Genomic DNA, 24,204 nt, shown 5'->3' on the forward strand with positions numbered 1-24,204 from the left:
GGAAAGTGGATCCTTAGTAAATCAGTTATACAGCTACTGTGCCTGAACATGCAAAATGATCAGTTATTAAGGACAAATATAATTGTCCTTGGTACTAAGATCAGACAGGCTTATTTTAAGGCATATCTCACAGAGAGGATGTACAACGTGCTAAACATCATCCTTGTAGTCAGCCTTGTGATGCAGGAATTTCATAGAAATTTGAAAAAGGATCATCAGTGTGTGATGCTGAACCCATACACCACGTGATTTGTGTTTAGTGGAAACACTTGTGCAGGGGAGGGTAGGTCCTCTGGCTGCTGGCACTGCCAGTCGGACTCCCACCAGGCGGGCCCTGAATGCTCTCTGTGCTGCCCTGCTCAGGGGCCACTTTCAGACAAGGTGTTGACAGATGTGACAAGGGTTGAGCTCAGCTTTGCTCAGTCTCAGGTGTTCCATGTGATCACAGGCTTCACCATCCTCTGTTCTGCTCAGTGATGCCCAGAGGCATCTGACATGGATAGTAGACTTTTTCTTGCTGCTGTAGGTAGGCCTGGACTACTTTTAGGATTTATGTCTAGTCTTAGAAATTTTCTGTCTCCTGCTTTGGTAGTGACTGTCAGTTCTTCTATTCTTGTTTTGTTGTTGTTGCTTTTACCTTCTAATTTGCTGTGCTTCTGAACTGCTCAGTGTGGGTAGGTCATTAGGCTCGTTCAAAGTGCACATAGTTACCCAGGGACCTGCTCCCAGGAAGGTGTATCCTGTGGGCACACTGACAGCTCTGGTTACTTGATGGCCTTGGCTTCTCTTTTTTCATCTCTTTTTTGTTGTTGTTGTTTTGTTTTAATGAAATATACCCAGAGTTGCAGCTCTGTTGTAGAAGGTTAAAATTACCATTAGGCCTGCCTCTGGAAAAGTGAAACATACTAGATATTTGAATAAATCCTTTTTGGGATTAATTTTCTGACAAGCCGAGCTCACCAGCAAGGAAGTGTGGCAGGTGGCTGAGCACAGATCCCGGAGCTGACTGCTGCCTTCAGACCCGGCTTTTCCTGACCAGCTGAGCACCCACTCTACACCTGCTTCTCTGTCTGTAAAGTTGGATGATAGTCCCGCCTTCATCTGGTGTTGTGCTACCTAGATGAATTGATACCTATAACCTGCTCAGAGCAGTGCATGATGTCTGATAAGAGCTGTATAAATAAATTAGAGAATTAAATACCTACTTGGTTTTCTACAGCGTTGAAATCATTAACTCTCTCAGACCACTAGGGGCCTGCTTTCTGTTAAAGTGTGGCACTGAGGCACAGTTATGAAGATGAGAACCCTAAAGGGTTAGATTTTTTTGCCCCAAGCTCCAGCACCTTGCCTTAATCTTTAACTGCTGCTGTATCGTATCTTAATTTCTACTCTGTGCTGAGAAAGGACGGTATCCTCTCTCACACCAATCAGAAATTTCTATCAAGCGGTGTCTTCAGCGGGAATGTGAATGAGTGATGTTTTGGCACTAGCCCTCACCCTCCACCACTTTGTACTTTATTTATGAATATTTTCAGTTTCTTAAACAGGAAAATAAGTGGTAAAATTACATTTTGGAAACTGAGCCTTAAATACTTTTAAAAGAGAAAGTGTTTTCTGATTTACTTAGCATAAGCCGTGTTAGATAGCAACATAATGCTGTCTTAAACCCTGAGAGTAAAACCATGTACAGAATGTGAGACTATCTTCCAGTGAATATCAGAAAATTCTATATTTCTAAAGAGAAGTCTCTTTTTCTTTATTTGGTTTTCTGTTTTTTATAGTTGGGTAAATAACTTGATGTTCTCATGTAAATACCCTTTAAAAATTTCTGTCAGGCTAGAACCAAACTCGGATCTTATAAACAGTGATTTTTCAACTGATTAGTTAAGCAGTGTCAGAAGAGCATTCAAAAGGAAAAAAATAGTAAAAAACCTACTTGCATGTCTTATTTCTCATAAATTGACTGATTTCATTTTTTCTCTTTTTTTTGGTAACAGAGACAGAGACAGATAGGCAGGAAGGGAGAGAGATTAGAAGCATCAGTTCTTCATTGCAGCACCTTAGTTGTTCATTGTTTGCTTCCTCATATGTGCCTTGAGGGGGGGATATAGCAGACCAAGTAACCCCTTGCTCAAGCCAGTGACATTGAGCTTCAAGCCAGCGACCATGGGGTCATGTCTGTGAGCCCGTACTCAAGCTGGCGAGCTCTGGGTTTCGAACTTGGGTCCTCTACGTCCCAGTCCAACACTCTATCCACTGCACCAAGGCCTGGTCAGGCATCTGATTTCTCTTTTCGCTGACCTGAACTCATTGGGAGTTTTAAATTTAATTAAAATTAAGAGAAAAATTTTAGAAATTTTATGGGAGGAAGCAAGTTACAATGTAGATGATGAAAATATCATTAATAATAACTTAAGTTTTGACATGCAGGAATTAAATTTATTTGGTTTCTATTTTAAAGTGGCCAAATTGATAAAGTAACCTAAAAATTCTTTATATATATATGTATGTATATGTAATAAATATAAATAAAATATATATATATTTTGAGAGAGAGGACAGGAAGGGAGGGAGAGTGAGGGAGGAGAGATGAGAAGCACCAACTTGTAGTTGCGTCACTTTTAGTTGTCCACTGACTGCTTCTCATAGGCGCCTTGACCAGGGCGCTCCATCTGAGCCAGTGACCCCTTGCTCGAGCCTTTGGGATCACGTTGATGATCTAGGCTCAATCTGGCAATCTCAGGGTTTCGAACCAGGGCTCTCATTGTCCCAGGTTGACACTCTATCCACTGTGCCACCACTGACCTCATTAAATAAGCTAGCCAGCCATCAAATTTCAGTAGTGGATTTTAGGGTGAATGCTTCACTTTTTTAGACCCTCCTTGGGGTACATCTTTTTATCCTCCCATGAAGGACTGTAATGTGGTGTTCTCTTTTGAAGATTTAGCCACGAATGGAGGAAAACTGAGGGAGGGGAACCATAAAAGCCAAAAATTAAAATAAGAAATTTGGAGGCGTGGCACTGAAATAGAAAAAGTTACACACTACACTTGAGCTCCGTAAGCTCTAATTATAGACAGAGTACTGAGCAGCCTGTGAAAATCAGGTTCTGTGTCTCTCGCACTCGGGTTGCTAATGAAGCCCCAGCATGTAGCAAGGCCAAGGCAATACCTGTCTTCTAGAGTCTGCCCTTAGCATTTTAGTTCCCTACCTAGGGGAGAGGTCAATTGAAATGTCAAAAGTACATTAACATTTTGAGTCCTGTACCTATCTAGAAGTATGTGACCAAAGGTGGGCTCCCCTCAGAGCCTCTCTGCCATCAGGAGCTGCTGGCACATTTCTTGGTTCACTCTTGGGAAAGTCAAGGTGTCTGCCATCTCCCAGGTTTCTGTGGCATAGGGAGAGTCCCTTCAAACTTCACTCTGCAGACCAGGAATCGCTGCTGGCTAATAGAAGCGTTTGGAGTCCTCTGCCACAGGGCCCAGCCGTCACTCCCAGGGGCCCAGGGTGCTGCCAGCACAGTCCTCAGTGCCCTTCCTGCAGCCGATTCTCTCCAGCCGTCACTCCCAGGGGCCCAGGGTGCTGCCGGCACAGTCCTCAGTGCCCTGCCCGCAGCCGGTTCTCTCCAGTTTCTGGAGACTCCTTGTTCTGTGTCTCCATCTATCACTGGTCTCCCTTATTCTCTCCTTTTTTTTTTTCTTAAATTTTATTTATTTATTCATTTTAGAGGAGAGAGAGAGAGAGAGAGAAAGAAAGAGAAGGGAGGAGCAAGACACATGTGCCTTGACCAGGCAAGCCCAGGGTTTTGAACTGGTGACCTCAGAGTTCCAGGCCGACGCTTTATCCGCTACGCCACCGCAGGCCAGGCCTGTTCTCTCCTTCTGTCTCTTCATCAGCTGTGTATTTGACATTCTCATTCCGGCCTCCAGGTCCTTTAATTTTTCTTCCCCGTGTTCCATCTCCAAACAGCTCTGCCTGGTCTTGGGTGAATTTCTCAGTTAAATTGTTACCCAATCCTACTTCTCTCTTCTGTTGTCTTGCCTGTCCAGTGATTTCCTTTTTTTTTTTTTTTTTTTTTTTTTTTTTTTTTGCATTTTTCTGAAGCTGGAAACGGGGAGAGACAGTCAGACAGACTCCCGCATGCGCCCGACCGGGATCCACCCGGCACGCCCACCAGGGGCGAAGCTCTGCCCATCCGGGGCGTTGCTCTGTTGCAACCAGAGCCACTCTAGCGCCTGGGGCAGAGGCCAAGGAGCCATCCCCAGCGCCCGGGCCATCTTTGCGCCAATGGAGCTGCGGGAGGGGAAGAGAGAGACAGAGAGGAAGGAGAGTGGGAGGGGTGGAGAAGCAGATGGGCGCTTCTCCTGTGTGCCCTGGCCGGAATTGAACCCGGGACCTCTGCACGCCAGGCCGACGCTCTACCATGATTTTCTTTTTTAATAATCATATTTTTCCATTAATGATCCAGTTTTGAAAATCTGCCAGTTTGTTCCTGACAGTTTCTTCTTCTATGCTCCTCTCTGAAATTGTATCCTTTATTTTTTTAAAAAAAGTTTTATGCATAACTGTTCCAATTATATTCCTGATGGCCCTAACCTGTGCAATTCGTGGGCCTAAGTCTGTCCATTTCTGTGAACTCGCACTCAGCGTGGCTTGCCCAAGCAGGTGGCTTGCCCAAGCAGAAGTGCTCACAGAGTTGGGGTCAAGAAAGTGATTAGAGACCAAAGCCTATGCGGGAGGATGTTGGACTAGACAGAGGAAGAAGTCACTGCCAAGCAGGCCAGCCAGGCGGCCGCCAGCCCCTGGGGACACTCTGGAGTGATCCATGAAGAAGCCAGAGTGACAAGAATGCAGATTCAGAGGGGCTGCCAGCTGCTGGCCACTGACCACTCCTCAGCTGGCCACAGGGCCTCTCAGAGCTTCTCCCTGTGATGCGTGGAGTGGCCATTCTGCATTTTAACTGTAGTCAGTGAGTAAGCGCCATCTATACGATAGACTAGAGTATTTTTTATAATGTTCTTTCATCTTTAATGGTGATGTTATTTAATATTATAGTGTATGTAACAAAAGAAATTAGGGACATTAGTGTTTATATTTTGGGTATATTCTGCTTTATCAAAGGACTAAGAATGTAAACACTACAAAGGAATGTTTGTTTCTTTTAAGCCTAATTTTATTAAATTTAAGAAATGCAGTAAAGTTTAATATATATATTAGTTTAAGTTTAATCATCTTTACTTTTTTTTTACTTCAAAACTATTTGAAACCAAAAATAATTTTATTAACTGACACAGACCATTACCCCAAAATATCAATTCCAGAAAAATTTGGGTTATTTATTTGGTCATTCTAAAACAAACCAATCCTTAATTTTAGGCTGGCTGACTTTCTTTCTCTCTCTTTCCCTCCCTCTCTCCCTCCCTTTCTCCTTCCCTCTCCCTCCCTCCCTTCCTCCTACCCTCCTCCCTACCTCCCTTATGTAAAGAATGTTGGAGTGATTTATAAATATAGCCAGAGACTCAATAAGGATTACAGATAATTTAATCTTTCAAAAACATTTAACTGAAACAAGATTTTACATTGACGTATTGATTTAATGCTGTATTAAATTGTCACTTCAAACCACTAAAAATATGAGTGAAACATTTTAATAACAGCAATTTCCAAAAGCCAAAGCCCAGGTTCACACCGTCCTGCAGAGATATAAATATGTATCTGTTGCCCTGCACCACTCAGCAGCCTCTCTGGGCAGACCTTCAGTCAGCTGTGAATCTTTTAATGGCGTTTCATTTTGCATGATAAGAGCAACAAATTGGGATTCATAATATTTGTTGTTCTTGTTCAGTGCCTAAGAGCAAAGGAAACTGGGATCTTGTGCTTGTTGCATTTTATATGTTTTTTAAATTCTATTTCACCACATACTTTATCACTGCCCTACAGTTCTAGCAAGCCTGTGGTCACACAGGAAGAAGTACTAAGGAAGCCGATGGAAAGATTAAATTTGCCTTTACTAAGGATACTGTTCAATCATTTACTCGTAGATTATATTTTTAAAGGACAAAAAGAATAAACACTGTGTTGTAACACAGGTTACAGACAAAACATTGCCAACATTGAGAGCACTTTGAAAAAAACAGAAGCCACTGCATGATAAGTAACAGAGCAAGGTGACACGAGGTGTGCAGCTATGAAAATGCAAAAGCCAAAAATAATGAAAACAATGTTTTATAGTGCAGACACAGGTGATGTGGTGAGTTTAACACTCAGAAGATGGACACTGACCTCAAGGATAATTGTTATTGATTTAACTCCATATAGTAAGCATAAGTATTGATGATCAAATTCACTTTTTAAAAATTTGGGAGTAAATACAGTGGTGCCTTGAGATACGAGTTTCATTTGTTCTGTATCTGAGCTTGTAAGTCAGTCAACTTATATATCAAACAAATTTCTCCCATTTAAAATAACTGAAATAGATTGAATCCATTCCAGCCCTGTGAAACATCCCCAGACCATCCTAAATTATGAAAAAAAAGACATGTTTTTTTTGTTGTTTTTTTTCCTTTGGAAAATTAACTTTAACAAGGTGACATTGATCAATGAGAGTACATGTATTTCAGTTGAACATTTCTATAGCATTTGAACTGTTGATTATGTTATATACCCATCACCCAAAGTCAAATCATTTTCCATCACCTTATATTTGTCCCTCTTTGCACCTTCCCCCACCCCGCCATTTCCCCCATGTCCCCTTCCCCCACCCCATTTCCCCCATGTCCCCTTCCCCTCTCCCATGTCCCCTTCCCCCACCCTGCCATTTCCCCCGTGTCCCCTTCTCCTCTCCCATGTCCCCTTCCCCCACCCCGCCATTTCCCCCGTGTCCCCTTCCCCTCTCCCATGTCCCCTTCCCCCACCCCGCCATTTCCCCCGTGTCCCCTTCCCCCACCCCGCCATTTCCCCCATGTCCCCTTCCCCTCTCCCCTGTTCCCTTCCCCCTGGTAATCACTTTTATCTATGTCCATAAGTCTTAATTTTATATCCCATCAATGTGTGAAATCATAGAGTTCTTAGCTTTTTCTGATTTACTTATTTCACTCAGTATAATGTTTTTAAGGTCCATCCATGTTGTCATAAATGTCACCATGTCATCATTTCTTATGGCTGAGTAGTATTCCATTGTATATATGTACCACAGCTTCTTTATCCAATCCTCTATTGAGAGACACTGTGGTTGTTTCCATGTCTTGGCCACTGTGGATAATGCTGCGATGAACATGGGGGTGCATGTGTCTTTACGTACCAATGTTTTTGAGTTTTGGGGGTAGATACTCAGTAGAGGGATTGCTGGGTCATATGGTAATTCTATTCTTAATTTCTTGAGGACCCACCATACTTTCTTCCATAATGGTTGTACTAATTTGTATTCCCACCAGCAGTGAATGAGGGTTCCTTTTTCTCAAGAGCATTTCCAGCACTTGTTATTACCTGTCTTGTTGATAAAAGCCAATCTAACAGGTGTGAGGTGATATCTCATTGTGGTTTTGATTTGCATTTCTTGAATAGCTAGTGAAGATGATCATCTTTTCATATATCTGCTGGCCATTTGTATGTCCTCTTGGGAGAAGTGTTCAGGTCCTCTCCCCATTTTAAATTGGATTATTTGCTCATTTGTTGCTGAGCTTTGTGAGTTCTTTATATATGCAACTATCATCTCCTATATACTTGGTTGCTTATTTGTTTTGTTGTCAGTTTCTCTTGCTGTGCAGAAGCTTCTTAGTTTGATATAGTCCCATTCGTTTATTTTTGCCTTTACTTCCCTTGCTTTTGGAGTCAAATTCATAAATTGTTCTCTATGGCCAAGGTACATGAGCTTAGTACCTATGTTTTTTCTATGTAATTTATAGTTTCAGGTCTTTTGTGTGTGTGTGTGTGTGTGTGTGTTTATTTATTTATTTTATTATTCAAATTTATTGTGTTTATATAGATTTCAGTGTTGCCCCAAATGCATCCCTCCCTCCCCCATATTCCCCTCAACATCCGCATTGCCCCCCTCCCCATAGTGCCCTCCTCTGTTCCCTTCAGGTTTATCCCATCCTATCATCCCCTTTCCCTCTGTCCTCATTTACTCTGTTCCCTTTGATCCCTCCTCTGAAAAAGACATGTTTTTAATTAAGAAACACACATGTATACTTTACCAATGCATAACAAAATATATGAAATTAAAAAAAATGTTATTTAGTACTGTATTCTTACCTTGGAGACAGACAAGTGTGGCTAACGGAGGTGAATGGCAGAGGAGGAGGGAGGGAGGAAGGGACTATAGACACGCAAACCAAAACTGCACTTTCTTAACACTAAATGTAAACTAAAACTGCATTTTCTTTACTTTAAACAAAACTAAAACTGCACTTTCTTTACTTAAAGTGAAACCACAAAAACTTAATTGTAAAACAAATGCACTTTCTTAACCTAAGCTTAATATTACGTACTTTTCATTTAATCATCACCTGTTTTTGCCTTTTTGGCTGCACTTTCAGCACTTTCACTTGCAGGACTTTTGAATAAAAATCTATCCAAAGAGGTTTGCTTTTGCCTGCCTTTTAAAATGTTACGGAAATGTGACAAGTGTCATTAAAAAGTGCTGAGGCACAACCAGTTGAAACTTTTTCTGGGTGTTTCTTTTCAATGAAACTTGAAAGCTTCTCCCACATTGCCAGCATGTCTTTAATATTACTTGTAGAAATCACTTCCTCCGACTCTACCTCCTCCTTACTACTAATCTCTTGCAGAAGCTCCGTATGTTGCATGATCTGTAGCTCCTTCAACTCCTCAGTTGAGTGTTCTTCCTCATGTTCCTCTACGAGCTCGTTTACATCACCCTCATCTACCTGCAGACCCATCGACTTTCCGAGGGACACAATCTCCTCCAACGCTTCTACTCCGGTCTCGGTCTCTGGTTCGAATCCTTCGAAGTCCCTGTCTGCAACAACATCAGGCCATAACTTTTTCCATGCTAAGTTCAAGGTTCTTCTTGTAACCTCTTGCCATGCCAAGTCAATAATGTGTAAACATATCACGATGTTGTACTGATCTTTCCAAAACTCTCGAAGGGTTAGATTTGTATTCTCAGTCACCTAAACGCAGCAGCAGAACAAATGCTTTGTGTAAAGATTTTTAAAGTCGCAAATGACCTGTTGATCCATAGGTTGCAAGATTGAAGTCGTGTTGGGTGGGAAGTAGAGGCCTTTCACGAATTTAAACTCATCGAGAATGTCATCTTCAAGACCAGGTGGGTGGGCTGGAGTATTTTCAAGGATTAGTAATGCTTTCCTCGGGAGTTTATTTTCTTGAAGATATTTCTTCACTGCAGGACCAAATTTAATGAGATTTACCCATTCAATAAAAAACTGTCGCATAACCCATCCCCTAGCATTGGTGCCACATAACCTGCAGTTTTTCTTTAAGACTCTTGTGAGTCTTAAAGGCTCGAGGATTTTCGGAATGATACACTAGCAGTGGCTTTACTTTACAGTCACCACTAGCATTTGCACACAATGCAAGGGACAGATGGTCCTTCATGGGTTTATGGCCTGGCAGCTTCTTCTCCTCTGCAGTGATGAAAGTCCTCCGGGACATTTTTTTCCAAAACAGTCCTTTTTTGTCACAGTTAAATACTTGTTGGCAGATGTAGCCTTCCATTGCGATAAGTGCAGCAAAACGTGCGATGTACTTCTCAGCTGCCTTAACGTCAGCACTCGCAGCTTCACCATGCCTCACCACCGAGTGGATGCCAGATCTCTTCTTGAAATCTTCAAACCAGCCATGACTTTCCTTAAAATTTTCTTCTGCTGCCTCTTTTGAGGTTGATGGTTCTTTCTTCTTCAAGTCGCTGTACATAACAAGTGCCTTTTCGCATATTACAGTCTCTATCACTGTATCTCCTGCCAGCTCTTTCTCTTTCACCCACACCAGCAGAAGCTTCTCCATTTCTTCATGGATATTTGTCCTTAATTGGGATAGAATTATAGTTCCTTTCACTGGATTTGCACTTTTGATGGCATCCTTTTGTTTAAGGATGGTACAAATTATAGATGTATTGCGGTCGTACAGCCTTGCCTGTTCAATCACTCATACACCACGCTCATGTTTTTCTATTATTTCTTGCTTTAATTCTATCAACATCATTCTCTTCTTCTTCTCACCACTGTCCTTTACACTCACTTTCTTCGGCCCCATGATAGCACACAAAAAAAGTTAGTAAAAAATGCAAAAATGATGCAAGAACAAGTACAGCGCACAAAATTTGACTTGATTCTACAGGTAACATGAGAAAGAATGAGATGCTGGTGTTGTGCTGCTGATACTGGACCTGTGCGCCAATGTGCCAACTAGCAGCAGCTTCCCAAATCATGACTGGTATCTCAGAATTTTGCCAGATCTCGAACAAAAATATGGACCGAGTCGCAGCTTGTATCTTAAAAAAAAAAGTATGTTGGTCTGCTCATATCTCAAGGTATTCAGTGCTATTCCAATGAAAACTCAATGCTGCTGAACTACAGGCGTCTGCCACCAGCCACACCTAGGTACCGGACAGAGCTGCTCAGTTTGAGGTGAGAGAAGAGCTCAGAAGGGTGGAAATAACAGCCGCCTTGTGCCACAGACAGGAACGCCTTGGAGAAAATGTCATATTGAGGAGTCACTGGAAGGAACGCTCTAGCAGGGTTCTCAAACTCAACTCAGCATGTGGGCCGCAGAGCAAGATCACAGCTGTTCGGCGGGCCGCACTAGGTCTATAAAAGGCAACTGTTACGCAACACTTTTCTCACTGCAGTTGAAAACAAAAAAAAATCAGTACAACAAGCACAATCTAGGCCGCATGCGGCCCGCGGGCCGCAAGTTTGAGACCCCTGCCAGGGTATACACGCGCGGCCCGTGCCCTCGCAAGTGAGCGGTCTTTCTTGTCGGATGTGTGCTCTTCATTTCTGAGCCACACATGGATGACCAGTGTCAAGTTTGTGCACTTGTGGCCATATCTCCCTTGAGACCACACAATGGCAGCAGGCAGAAGTCCACAGACTCATCTGACTTCTGGGAAGGAGTCTTCCAGGCTATACTAGAGCACCACACCTGTTGCATTCGTAAACAGACATTAATACTGGCAGGTAGGGGAAATCACTTACGCTAATTGTGTTCCTTGCCAGTGAGGAAGGACTACCTTGTAGCCATTGTGGCCACATCAAGGCAGTAGTTGGAAGTGACAGAACTATTTTTACGTTTCTTAAAGAGTGACCCTCAGGATGAAATTGTTAGTTCCCCATTCTCCTAGTCTGGAAATTAAGCATTTAGAAGGGAGGAAGCAAAGATTTCATAAATTGTTTTGTGATAGAATCAAGAATGTAAAAGAAATTAACAGATGCTGAGGATGTTTGTAACTATTCAAAACAGATGTTATTGCCAAATAATTATTTTAAAAAGGCATGATATTTTACAACTCCCAATTACCCCTTTTTCTTATTATTTTTGAAGCATTTATTTGTTTAGAAGTTATTTAATTTGTTAACAATATATCAGTGCTTGAAGGGAAAGTGCTCAGAGTTCTGATCCTAAAAGCAACAGGATTGAGAAATAACTTTTTAGTTTCCTTTTTTGTATTTACAAAAAGATTGCCTCACTTTATAAACAAATACATACTATGCAACATTACTCATTTTTGGAAAGTGTTGGGCAAATAAGTATGTAAAATGTGATTTTCATGTTTGCTCTCTCTGTTAAAAATGGCGCTGCCCTGGTGGAACTGCTAATTACCTTCCTGCTTGGGAAGGGCCATTGTTATGCTAATGTGTCCTGGAGGAGAGGTCTCTGTGGGCCCAGGTCGGTTTTTCAGAAGAAGAAGGAGGAGAAGTCAAGATGGCAGGGTGCTGAAGGAGAAGCCAGTGTGTGCAGAGAGGAGAAGGGAGAAGGTGTGCAAATGGGGAACCAGAGGTGACTGGGATGAGTGGGGGCCTTTGATTCTAGGAAAACCCAGATGAGTTGTGGCTTTGGGAACCCTGAATGGAAAGGGAAGTGTTTTCCCACTGGTGTGTTTGTTTTTACTCGTGGCGAGTGCGAGGCTGGAATGAAGGAATGGCCCACCAGTTTTTGGCTCCGCAGTTTCTTTACGGTCTGCCCAAATCTAATGTGAACCTGCATGTGAATAGCCACGATGACAGCAGCCCCTGGCCATACAGAAAGTCTTTGTTTTATGAGAGCCCTTATAACTGGGAGTTTCTATTATGCATTTAAAATAGAATGCATTTCTCGGAGCATTTTAAGAACACACTGATGCTCCTGGAAGTCATCTTCCCTTGCCCCTTCCTTTCTTCCTTGCTCACTGCTCGCCCCTGGCTCTTGGTTTCCTCCTGCTCCTGCTGGAGTCATTGGCAGTTCCCCTGTCTCATTTCCTTGCTCTTCATATTCTTTATGAAAACTCTAGGCACCAGGTATAATACTATTATTACTGCTCTTCTCCAAGTATGCAGACAGAGAGAGGTTAACTAACTCACCCAAGGTCACACAGAATTGGAGCTGGACCAAGAGGGCTCTCCACAGCACAGTGTAGCTGAGTCATGCCAAGACCCCAGCTCGAGCTGTGGCTCTGAATTTCCAATTTCCAGTCTCCCCACTTGTAGATGTGCCCAGTGGGGTTAGAGTTTGTGTGGGGGAGGGGCGTTTCCTGTGTCAGCTGGTGAAGAATCTGAGGATTCACATTCGTAGCTCTTTGTGTCAACAACCACATATAGGGACATAAGTCAGTTATCCCTCAACCCTGGTGTTCACAGACCCAGTGAAGTATTTGTAAGAAAAAGTGAAATTGTGTGTTCTTTCCAACTGTATCCACCCAGACATTCGGTTCCTGGGTAGAATTTTCTTCTGCAAAACATTGACTGTAAGTGCCTTCTAAACCTTGGGTACCAGTTGCATCTTGGCACTACTGGAATGACAGGCTTTAATATGGTGTGCGGCTTTGTACATATTTATATACTCAGGAATCTCAAGTTTATTAAATCTCTTTTTTCAAGGTGGTCATCAACAAGTCTCATAGTAGCACCATACTTTTGAGAACAAGTACACAGAAATTTGCTGATGTAGTAGATCAAATTTGTTCTATTTTTTTTATCTGTGGTAATTTATCTAATCTTAAAGGTTAAAGGAGTTATAACATGTGATCTATGTGTATTTTTTCTTCAACAACAACAACAAAAAGCTTGTCAGTGATTTTCAGTATAGCACTCAGAGGTTTCTTTAACATAGAATGACGGTTAGTGTCCACTCTGATACACAGCAGTCTTGGTTGTACAGAGATTTTGATCAGAGACTCCTTCTCCTGGCAGGCCTTTTAAAAGATTGGCCATAATGAGAATAATTTAATTATAACAGCACAAAGCAGTGCTCAGCGGCCACACTGAGCCTGGTGTGGGCCCCCTCAGAGGAAGACACAGGTACCTGTCTGTGGGGTGGGGTGGAGCAGCAAGCAGCAGATATGTAGGAAACTAAAGTTTCTTATCAGAGGTTTGAATAAAAATAATAGTTATTGTCATCTGTAGTAGGGGGCAGAGTGTGGTAGAGTACACAGGCATTGTGGGAACTATTTTGACACACTATCATCTGTAATCCTCACAATAACCTCGAGGTAAAAATCAGTGTGTCCACTTTCCAGAAAATGGAGCTAATATGATGAGTGATAGAATAACTTGCCCAAGATCCCACAGCTGATGGATGGAGGCTCCTCAGGCACACACAGCTGCGTTCTGTCTGCTGTGCTGTCACACAGTGTAGTGACGGAGCCGCCCTCAGTCTCCATTGCTGTCACACAGTGTAGTGACGGAGCCGCCCTCAGTCTCCATTGCTGTCACACAGTGTAGTGACGGAGCCGCCCTCAGTCTCCATTGCTGTCACACAGTGTAGTGACGGAGCCGCCCTCAGTCTCCATTGCTTCAAGGCCGTCCAGCCATCTTCCTTCAGAGGTGAGAAACTACAACCCCTGTTCGTTCTTTAGAGCAGATCTGAGACATTTTCTCTTCAACCAGGGACTCTTTACTACCCGTTTCACATTAGCAAAACTCAAGTTAATTTACTGTTTCTTGAAAGGAGAGAAGTAGAAAATGTTCCACTGATCTGACTTCAAATTAAGAACAAGTTGAAGTAAAACTCTACTCAGAAAATATATCAAATTAAAATATGTAGCTCAATTGTTGTTAGTAAGATTAAAAAAACAAACAAAAAAAAAAACCTGACCGGGCCGTGGAGCAGTGGATAGAGCATCGGATTGGGACGCAGAGGACACAGAGGGTCGCCAACTTGAGCCCAAGGTCGCTGGCTTGAGCACAGGGTCACTCGGTCTGCTGTAGCCCATCAGTCAAGGCAATATGAGAAAGCAATCAATGAACAACTAAGGTGCCGCAACAAAGAATTGATGCTTCTCATCTCTCTCCATTCCTGTCTGTCTGTCCCTATCTGTCCCTCTCTCTGATTCTCCCTGTCTCTGTCACACACACACAAAAACAGTAAAAAAAAAAAAAAAAAAAAAAGAAAGGTGGGGTATTGGCAGGAGCATTGTTAAAATATACCAAACTCTAGGTGGCAGAAACCTAACTCTTACTGATGCTGTTCATCTTTTAATAATAAAAATTAAGGCTTAAAAAAAAAAACCTTAAGAGGTTAATATCATCAAGAGTTGATGATTGACAGTGTTTGCCACTAAAAAGTTTGAAAGGACTTTTCAATTTTTACTTTTATAAAATGCTCATCATAAACAAATAATTTCAAGCAATATAATTTTTTTAGAGGAATAAAACAAAGTTACCCCACCTGATGACCATCCTTCCAGACATCTCTCTATAAATATACATAATTTTTACAGTTTTAGAATCATAACAGTCATGCTGTTCCTTAGCCTAGAAATTTCACACACATGTCATGGATATAAAAGAGTTGGGTTTTTTCCTTTAATATTATTTCTCCCTCATTTTAAAGAAAGGAATACCTAATTTTCCTTTGGAAAATATAGTGGGACCCATTGGGTAAAGATTGACTTTCAAGAGGTATCTCCATCTTGTGGCCTTTGAGAGGATGGTCATTAAAGACTTCTAAACTCATGCTGTGTTTCTGCAACTGTAGTGGAAAATGGTGTCAAAGCTGAGACTCATCTAACGAACTTGATGGAATCCAACATGGGGCCAGAGCAGCTCGTCTGTCTGCAGAGCAGGAGCACATGCGTGGGAACGCAGTGCCCACCCCTCACGCTGCTGCTCTGGCCCAGACAGGGGTCTCGGAGAAACAAAAACTAGGACTGGCGGCTCACCTTCTCTCAGCTCTGAGGCTGGGCTTTCTCCACAATTTCCTCTTGACTCCAACACTGTTAAAAGAGCTGATCGTAGTGACTGAGTGACTCTGCCTCAACCTTACAAAGTCATTATCAGGGCTTTGGGAAGCAAGAAGTGGGTCCTCCGTAGAGTAATTTCACTTTGAAGGTTTCATGGAAAGGAGCAATCACTGTTACATCCAAGTTTTGACTTTACACAAAAAAACATTAGTTTGGAATATTGGGAAAATATATATCTTTGGGCATAAAGTTGAATTTTTCTATCTGTATATAGTTAGTGAACACAGATCCTATATTAAAGCAGTATAAACGTGGTTAGTTTCTATAAATAGGACCTTAATGATTGGAGGGCATCACTTTGTGTAAACACCATAGGCAGAAGAGTTATATTTTACATCTCAAGAAGCACCTTGTGACTGGATAATTGTTTCCCTCTCTCTCTCTCTCTCTCTCTCTCCTGTGCAGTATATAGTGGAATGTCACGGGATCACCCTTCTTCCCCAGTTCCTGGGCATGTACCGGCTTAATGTCGATGGAGTTGAAATATATGTGATTGTTACAAGAAATGTGTTCAGCCACCGATTATCTGTATATAGGAAATATGACTTAAAGGTGAGATTGATTTTATTAATTTTTCTTAAGTATTAAGCTTACTCATCCTCCTTACAACTGTTGTAATTGATCATGCTAAACTCTCACCCACATTATACATGTTGTAATTGATCATGCCATATGTTCAGGAGGTGCTCAGAGCTCAGAGCTACCAGGCAACTTGCAGTGCACTCCTTCATGTTAACCAAGGAGCACTCGCTGGGTTTAGTGGCAGACACTTGTACCTATTAGTGATACCATGTCTAGTTTAGTCAACAAATATTTCTTCAACACCAGCTACATGCCAGTCACTGTTTTAGGTGCTAAGAATAGTGTGATGAACAAAACAAAACAAACCTCACCCAAGGACCTGACTTTCTCATGGGTAAAGACAGAAAGAAGTGAAAGTAGTAAGTAAATCATATTGTATACTAGGAATTGCTAAGTACCGTAAGGACCAGGAAGCATGGGGAAGGGATGCAGTTTAAACAAGGTGTCAGGTAAGGTTTCACTGAGAGCTGACGTGGAACAGACCTGAAGGAGGTGAGGGAATAAGCTGAGGGAAGACACTCCTGGCCCTGAGATAGGCTATTTCAAAGACATCGCGTGAGAGGTAAACTACTAGAAATTTTGACTTCTAGGATCACTCACTGGCTTAGAGGCAGAATGTCCATGTTGGCAAACAATGACCTACATGCATGGCAAATCCAACTTGGCCATTTATGTAAATAAAGTTTTATTGGAATAGCACCATGCCCATTTTTTCTGCATTGCATGTGGTTGTTTGTGCACTCACTCTAATGGTAGAGTTGAGTAGATATTACAGCGATCGTTTTGGACCACAAAGCCTAAGACAGAAAACATTTGCCAAGATTTGGTCTTAGTTCTCAGATCACATTTTTTGATCTTAGACTCCTCCACACTCCTAAAAGAGGACCCCAGAAAACTTTTGCTCGTGTAGGTTATGTCTGCTGATATTTACAATGTTAGAAATTAATGTAAGAAATTTTAAATACTTAAATTTATTTAAAATGATAGAATAATTACACGTTAGGATATTTTTATGAAAAATAACTCTTATCTTTCAAATCAAGCAAATTATTGAGACACATAGCATTGTTTTACATTTTTGCAAATCGCACTTAATATCTGACTTATATTAGATATGAGGCAGTGGCAGTGTCTTATCTGGTTCTGTTGTCAGTCTATTATGATGTTGTTTGATTGAAGTACTGTATAGGTATATGAAGAAAGTCAGACCTTACACAAATACATAGTTGGAAAAGGGGAGGAGTATGTTTTAATAGCTTTTTCAGAAATTTGTGGATATTCTTTTCTGATATCCAAAACCTGACAATCAGTAATTTCTTAAAGATTATGTGGAATGTGGAATCTGCAGTCACATAAGTGAATTTTTGTACTGTTTTCATTAAAAACCATTGGTCTGTTTGCATGCATTGGCCTGAATAATACATCAGGATTTGGTCATTTGGAATGGACGGGTTCACTGAGTTACATGGTCTTCCAAATATTGACACATTTCATTATACAATATGAGAAAGTCACATTAATATTACCACCACTCTCATCAGAGAAGTCTTTAAGTATTGAGAAACTACCAAGCTTAGGGTAATAGATTAAGTTTTTAAAAGTTATAATTTTCACTTTTACTCAAATTTATCAAGACAGGTTAAAAGTCCTATTTGTTGTTTTCCGTATCTCACCCAGCAGCTCCATTTATCTTTGACTAGATATCAGTGCCCAGATATGAATGAAGATAGATTGTCAGTTTTTTCTAGTAAAAAATGCCTTTTCATGGAAAAACTGGCTAGTTCAACTCATAACGCAAAAAATCACAAAAATTACTGTTCTGAAACCATTTCTTTTTTATAAACAAAAGTGCATTACACATCCTTCCCAGGGTCAAGGCTGGATAAAAACAAATATTGCTTCCTCAAGGATGTTTGTGTATTTAGATATATATACAGATATATTATGACAAATTCTCCTAGGACTGTTTGGTACACTGCTGGATTTGTGCTAAGCTGCCATTGTTTCTGCAATATCTATGTAAATATCAAGACAGGGAACAGGCACAAGTAATGTCACCATATTATTATACAGACGATTTTGACCTTGCAGACCCCTGCAGGGGTGTTGGGACCCCAGGGTGCTGAAAAATGCTAGTTGAAGGGAGGGAAAGTGGGCTAGGCTTATCTCCTACCCTCTGGAGTTCAAATGAGCTGTACCGGGCTTTCTAGACACATTCTCGGTCTATCCTGCCTTTAAGTCATAACCATTTTGTTCACTGGAATTGCCTCCAGTGGAAACTCCAACCACTGTACAGGGCTCCTTAGCACCATCTCTCTCACAAAGACTCTGATGAGTATTACAGGACTCTGTACACTGGTCTGAAGCCATGTGAGAAGCCAGAGTCACCTCTGAAGCCACATGTCCTGGTTTTATCACTTGTCAGCTGTGTGCAAGCTGTTGAAGTTTATAAGCCTCAGTTTCTTCATCTGAAAAATGGGGATAATTTACCCACTTTGCTAGGTTCTTGTGAGAATTAAATGAGATATGTGCATGTCATGTCCAGCATAACACATAGCGTATGGAAGTTGGTCTATAAAGATCGGTCATCTCATCTATATTACTAGTGAATAAGTGTCTTAAAGGCAAATTTTTTGTCCTGCTTACTTTTTTATCCCCCTGAAATGCCTACAATAGGGCATCCAGTAGGTATTTCTTGATACATCTACACCTGTAGACTGGATATTATAGTTTTAATCTGCCCTGACTGTATCATTCGCTTCCCTCTGTAGCTTGTGGATGAGTGGGTTCTGTTCTGCCAGTACTGGCAGTCGTGATGGAGCCGAGACATCTGGTGTCATTTCATGGCTCAAATTCCTGGCCTTAACTTGCCAACCTTACTTTTATATTTTCATTTTAGTCTTTTATTATGCATTAATTTAAACTTAGATGAGTGTTTTTCCAGGTTAATGAGCTGCACTTACATAGAGTTTAAGCTTCACTGAGAACCCTAAACAGGGTTATGTTGTAGGAAGGAAAAAACTCATAGACCAAACACTTGGTTAAAGCTATCAAAAGGAAGAATCATTTCTTCCTTTGCCCAGTATTACAGATGTTCCCCCCACACACTTTTTTTTTCATTTAGGACATTTGTTAGAAATCAGTGCATAAAGGAAGATAGTTGTGGACCTATCAAGAATGCCTACAGGAGCGAGTTTAGACCGTTGCAGGTGATGACGGCTGGTGCAGCTGTGCAGAAGGCGCATATGCAGGTGGGGCAGGGCCACAGGTGTTCCTCCTGAGCGACTCACATTATCCGTCTGCATTTGGTGGCTCAGCTTTGTTCTCCTCTGACATATCCCCAAGAAACTTCAAGCATTCTTCTTGTGCTGGCAGCAGGGCCTCTGCCCCCAGGGGATTTCAGCCTGGTCTCAGCCCCCCTTCTCTAAGACAGGGAGTCTCCTTGTCTGGAAATACAAGTCACACATGTCCTAACCAGTGCCCGAGCTAGTTAAATGGAAGGTAGTCATGGAATAAAAATTTTGATATTCTTAAAAATAGCCAATCTAGAAGCTACTTTAATTTTTCCCCAGTCACATATAAGTTCCATTAATGATTAGCTAATGCAAGTATTCGAGGGCAATCAATGTCTGCTTAAGAGGTACCGGTAAACGAATTGCTCCCTGGCCTTGTTGTGGTTTGGGCATCCGGTGCCGGAGGGAAGGGAGAGAGTAAATTGGTTGGTGATCTCTATCCAGCCATCTATTTGGCAAATGCTGAGCACTGCCGTGTGGGACTCCAGGGTGTGCAGGAGAGTAAATAGGCCTGGTGTTGATATGGCTCAGAGTTTGCTGGCCATTTGTTTTCCATCTTTTCTTTTGCTTTAAAATCTTTCACAGGCCCTGGCCGGTTGGCTCAGTGGTAGAGCGTTGGCCTGGCTTGTGGATGTCCCGGGTTCAACACCCAGTCAGGCACACAGGAGAAGCACCCATCTGCTTCTCTACCCCTGCCCCTCTCCCTTCTTTTTCTCTGTCTCTCTCTCTTCCTCCTGCAGCCATAGCTTGGTTAGAGCAAGTTAGCCTTGGGCTCTGAGAATGGCTCCATGGCCTCGCCTCAGGCAGTAAGATAGCTTGTTTGCCAAGCAGCAGAGCAGTGGCCCCAGATGGGCAGAGCATTGCCCCATACAGGGCTTTCTGGGTGAATCCCGGTTGGGGTGCATGCACGAGTCTCTTTCTCTGCCTCCCCGCTTCTCACTTAAGAAAAAAATTGTTTTAAAAATCACAAACAAAGGAAAATTTCCCACTGGAGCTCTTCCCCAGCGTCCCTTGCCGGCCTCTGAACTGGGCTCAGGTCGTCTGGGACAACCCCAGAGTCCTGAGGCATGGGTTTGAAAGCCACTGCAGTAGAGGGGAGATTGCTGAGGTCAAGAACTGTGCTTTCTTCCACTTTCTAGCTCAGTGCGCATCCTACCTAGGGTCTGGCCCAGAGGGGTGTGAATGCATGTGTGTGTGAAGGGGTGTCCAGAGTGAAGGGGGACAGAAAGTGTTTATAGGGGTTTTACTGACAGAGACCGTGTTCATTATAACTCTAAGCTGGTAGTGGGGCAGTCAGAGGGCAGCCACATCTGAAGACATAATGTGGAGAAGAGACACTTAATGCCCTTGTGGTCACTGCAGCCAGCTGTCTGCCCAGCTTCACCTTCAAAGATCATAATACCAACCATTTCTGATAATTGATGCAAAAAGAAAAGTGTGGTTTTGATCCAGTACTTAGTGAGTTACTATCCAGTGGCCATTAGATGTTCTGGTTTCCAGCAGGAGGACAAGACCAGGGTAAAGGCGGCGCAGGTGATGTGAGAGGGAAGGGGGCAAGAATGCCTGCAGAGGGAGCAGCACGCCAGGCAGAGAGGGACCAGCGGGACCCGAGCTCACTCAGGAGGAGGCTCAAAGCAGAGCAGGTGCTCTGCCCTGGAACGTTGGCAGATTTTAAACATGAAGTCCAGTGCCTCTCACATGCAGGTTTTTATTATCTCTTTGTGTTTCAGGGCTCTACAGTGGCTAGAGAAGCTAGTGACAAGGAAAAGGTGAGTACCCGACACACTCCTCAGCATGGCCCTGCGGGCGTGCCCAAACAATGCCTCCTATTTCATTCTCTCTGACTTCCACTGCTGTGAGTCTTCCCACGTGCCCTCCTCCATAGCAGAGAGAAGCACAGTATTGGACTGGAGTGTTTCACTTCAGCTGTCCCGTACTTCCTGGTTGAATAATGAAGTGGGTATTAGTTTTAAGTGTGGTTGGAAGAAACAGTTTATGTGCAATGTGATCTTAACAGTGCAGCCACGGGTACAGCTCAGCAGCAGGCCCCTGCCCTACACTGACCACCACCTGACCAGGTGCGACCTGAGCAAGTCTCCTTGCTGTCGGGAACCCCAGAGTTTTCACCTATGGCCAGTTGGCTTGCGTGAGCTTTAAATGCCTTTCTAACAATGAAATGTTAAGATATGATTGATTTGAGTGCTTTTTACTTATAGAACTGGGGAAGAGACTGTCTTTATGTTTTCCTGAGTCACTGGACAGTAGGAAATATTTGAACTACATTTACTTTATTATACAAAATTATAAGCAGATTCAAGTTCAGTCAATTTGATTAAGAATTTGGGAAGCATTTTCTGTGTGTAAACCTAAACTGACCGAAATTGACGTTGCTTGAACAAAAGGCACCTCTCTACCCTTAGTTATTATTCCTCTTACTTGCCTTGAAAGTACCCTTTTTGAGTGTGTGTGTGTGTGTGTGTGTGTGTGTGTGTGTGTTTGGGTTTTGTGGGGTTTTTTGTTTGTTTTTTGACCAAACCTTATCAAAGTTGGGGCTTGGGTTTTTTGTTTATGTTTTTGAAAATAAATTCTTTCAGAATTATATCATTCAGTTTTGGTTTGAATTTTATGGGTTTGGAAATTACTTATTTATTCAAAAGAGTTTGTGAGCCTTTATGGTTACTATCCTAGCTTCAGGGGCTAAAAAAATGAACCACACAGACACATCTAGCAGGAGGGAGATACAGGCATCAATAGGAAATAAGAGTGTCATGTACTACTTTGATGGGGCTGAGGAAAGGCTTCCTGGAGGAGGTGACATGTTGGAAACTTGAAAGATAAGCAGGAATGAGCCAGGGGGAGGCAGGAGCGAGCAGCATGTGGACGGGGACAGAGGGAGCTTGCTTGGGCTTCAGCTGCAGGGTGAGGTGAGGCTAGAACGCCGGACCAGCTGCAGAGGCTGTTGAAATAACTCAGGTGAGATGGGGACCGGAGCTGGCTCAGTGGAAGATGATAGATTATAGAGCAATTTAGGAAGAAGAATCCATAGAACCCAGAGATTGAATGTGGACAGTGCCAGGGACAGTGTGGGGGGGAGGGGACGGGGTTAAGGATGACTCCCAAGTTTCTGTTTTGGATAATTGGATAGCTGTTGATTTCACCCTCTGGGAGGGGAGCAGAGTGGAAGGAGTAGTTTGAGATGTCAGAACAGAGATGTGCAATAGGCGTGAGAGGCTGCAGAGAGAGTTTCAACTGGAAGAACCGGCTTGGGAGACCTCATAGGAAGGATGATCAGCAAAGACAGGGAAGTAGATGAGGTTTCCCAGGATAAGTGTATGGAGTAGGAGGAGAAACATGTCTGGAGCCAGTTCAGAACATCATCACTTAAGGTTTGTGGGCAAAGAAAGAGTCTTGGAAAACATCAGCCAAAGAGACAGGAGATGAGCCAGGAAAATCTGGGTCATTTTTCTGAATGTTTATTGAGCATCTATTGTGAGCAATCATTTGCCAAGCATTATGAGAAATGCCTCAGTGAATAATACCCCTACTGCCATGAAATTTGCACTCTAATATTGTCCCAGAAACCAGAGGAGGAAAACTTTCCCAGTATCGAATGCTTCTGCAAGGTCGGATAGTATGAGGACTGAGTAATTTCTCACCCACTGATTAGACTTCCCTTCATTAGTAATCTCATCAGGAACAGTGGGTGCGTGGAGTAGAAGCCAAATAGCAGTGGGTTAAGAAGAAGAGAAAATGAAGCAGTAGGTCCTTCTTTGACCGTTTGTATTTTTACTGTGCACGAGTGAATATATTTTTACACTTCTGACCTTCATGTAAATGACCTTGAAGTCACCAGCTTTGGCCAAAAAAGCGGAAACAGTGGACTGTCTCTTCAGAGAAAATAGCTGGGCTGTTTACAGAGCCACCCAGACCTTTCAGCATCATAACCAGAATCCAGCCCCTAATTAAGAACTGTGGGTGTGATGGCATCCACCAGTCCAAGCTGGCTGCTCTGTTTTTACTTCATTCCCAAGTCCCTGAGACTACTGCAGCAGCCTTCTTCTCTGCTCATTTGATGCCTTCAAGATCCAGCACCAAGGGCTTGGTCTGCTTTGACAGTGACTGATGCCAAGAAAGGCAGCACAGCGACGGAGTGGTTGCTGCTGAAGTCTAAGTCATGACACAGTGATGTGTGTGAAGGAGAGCCGCAGGGTTTGCTGCCCTCATCCCTGTACTGTGTCATCAGAACCAGAACCTTCAGTTGCCTGTCTTTCCCTCCACTGCCCGGCCTGTAGGACCCCATACCTTCCAGAAACCCATGGCATTCAACACAGTTCTACTGCCGTTCTACTGCCCTTTATTGGCATAGGTTTCTGTGAAAAAACATGAGAATATAAAATTTCTTTCAAAAAACCCTTTTCTGAGGGTTATGCTAGGGTGTTTCTATCCTTTTTGAACTATGTGCCAATTATTCCTCAAAACACCTTTGGAGGTGGGCTTCGAAAGGCAGAGATGGGGGGAACTTGAGAGGTCAGAGTCCAGTTCCCCCTCACATGTGACTGATTTGAGACCAGGAAATTGAGTTCCCATGCTGCGTCACAAAATTTGGCAGATTTACCTTGACCTGGGGGTTATTTATTTAATGTTAATCTCAATGTATTGGACATTACAAAAGTAAGTAATAATAAATGACAGCTGTTGAGTGCATACTATACGCTAGACACACTTAAATTTTACATGAATTGGATAGGTAATCCTTACAACCACCTTAATGAGGTAGGTGCTATTAGTGCTTCCTTTGAGTAAATGAAGTTACTTACCAGGTGCAGCGACTTTTCCAGAGTTCCAGCCCAGAGCTCACCTTCCTGACCCCTATGCTAAATACGCTGTTCTAAATGGGAGTTCTCTCTC

General features: G+C 42.6%; 1 protein-coding gene across 1 annotated transcript in view; it reads left to right on the plus strand.

The window, feature by feature from the left end:
• The window catches only part of PIP4K2A (phosphatidylinositol-5-phosphate 4-kinase type 2 alpha), a 211,278-nt gene that overhangs the window by 152,753 nt on the left and 34,321 nt on the right, over positions 1–24,204 (plus strand). Inside the window, exons 5-6 of the mRNA XM_066384555.1 lie at positions 15,827–15,973; positions 21,027–21,065. Of these exons, the coding sequence (XP_066240652.1) occupies positions 15,827–15,973; positions 21,027–21,065 (186 nt within the window). The remainder of the gene's footprint in view (positions 1–15,826; positions 15,974–21,026; positions 21,066–24,204) is intronic.

Source organism: Saccopteryx leptura, chromosome 5 (assembly GCF_036850995.1).
Source record: "Saccopteryx leptura isolate mSacLep1 chromosome 5, mSacLep1_pri_phased_curated, whole genome shotgun sequence".
NCBI lineage: Eukaryota > Metazoa > Chordata > Mammalia > Chiroptera > Emballonuridae > Saccopteryx > Saccopteryx leptura.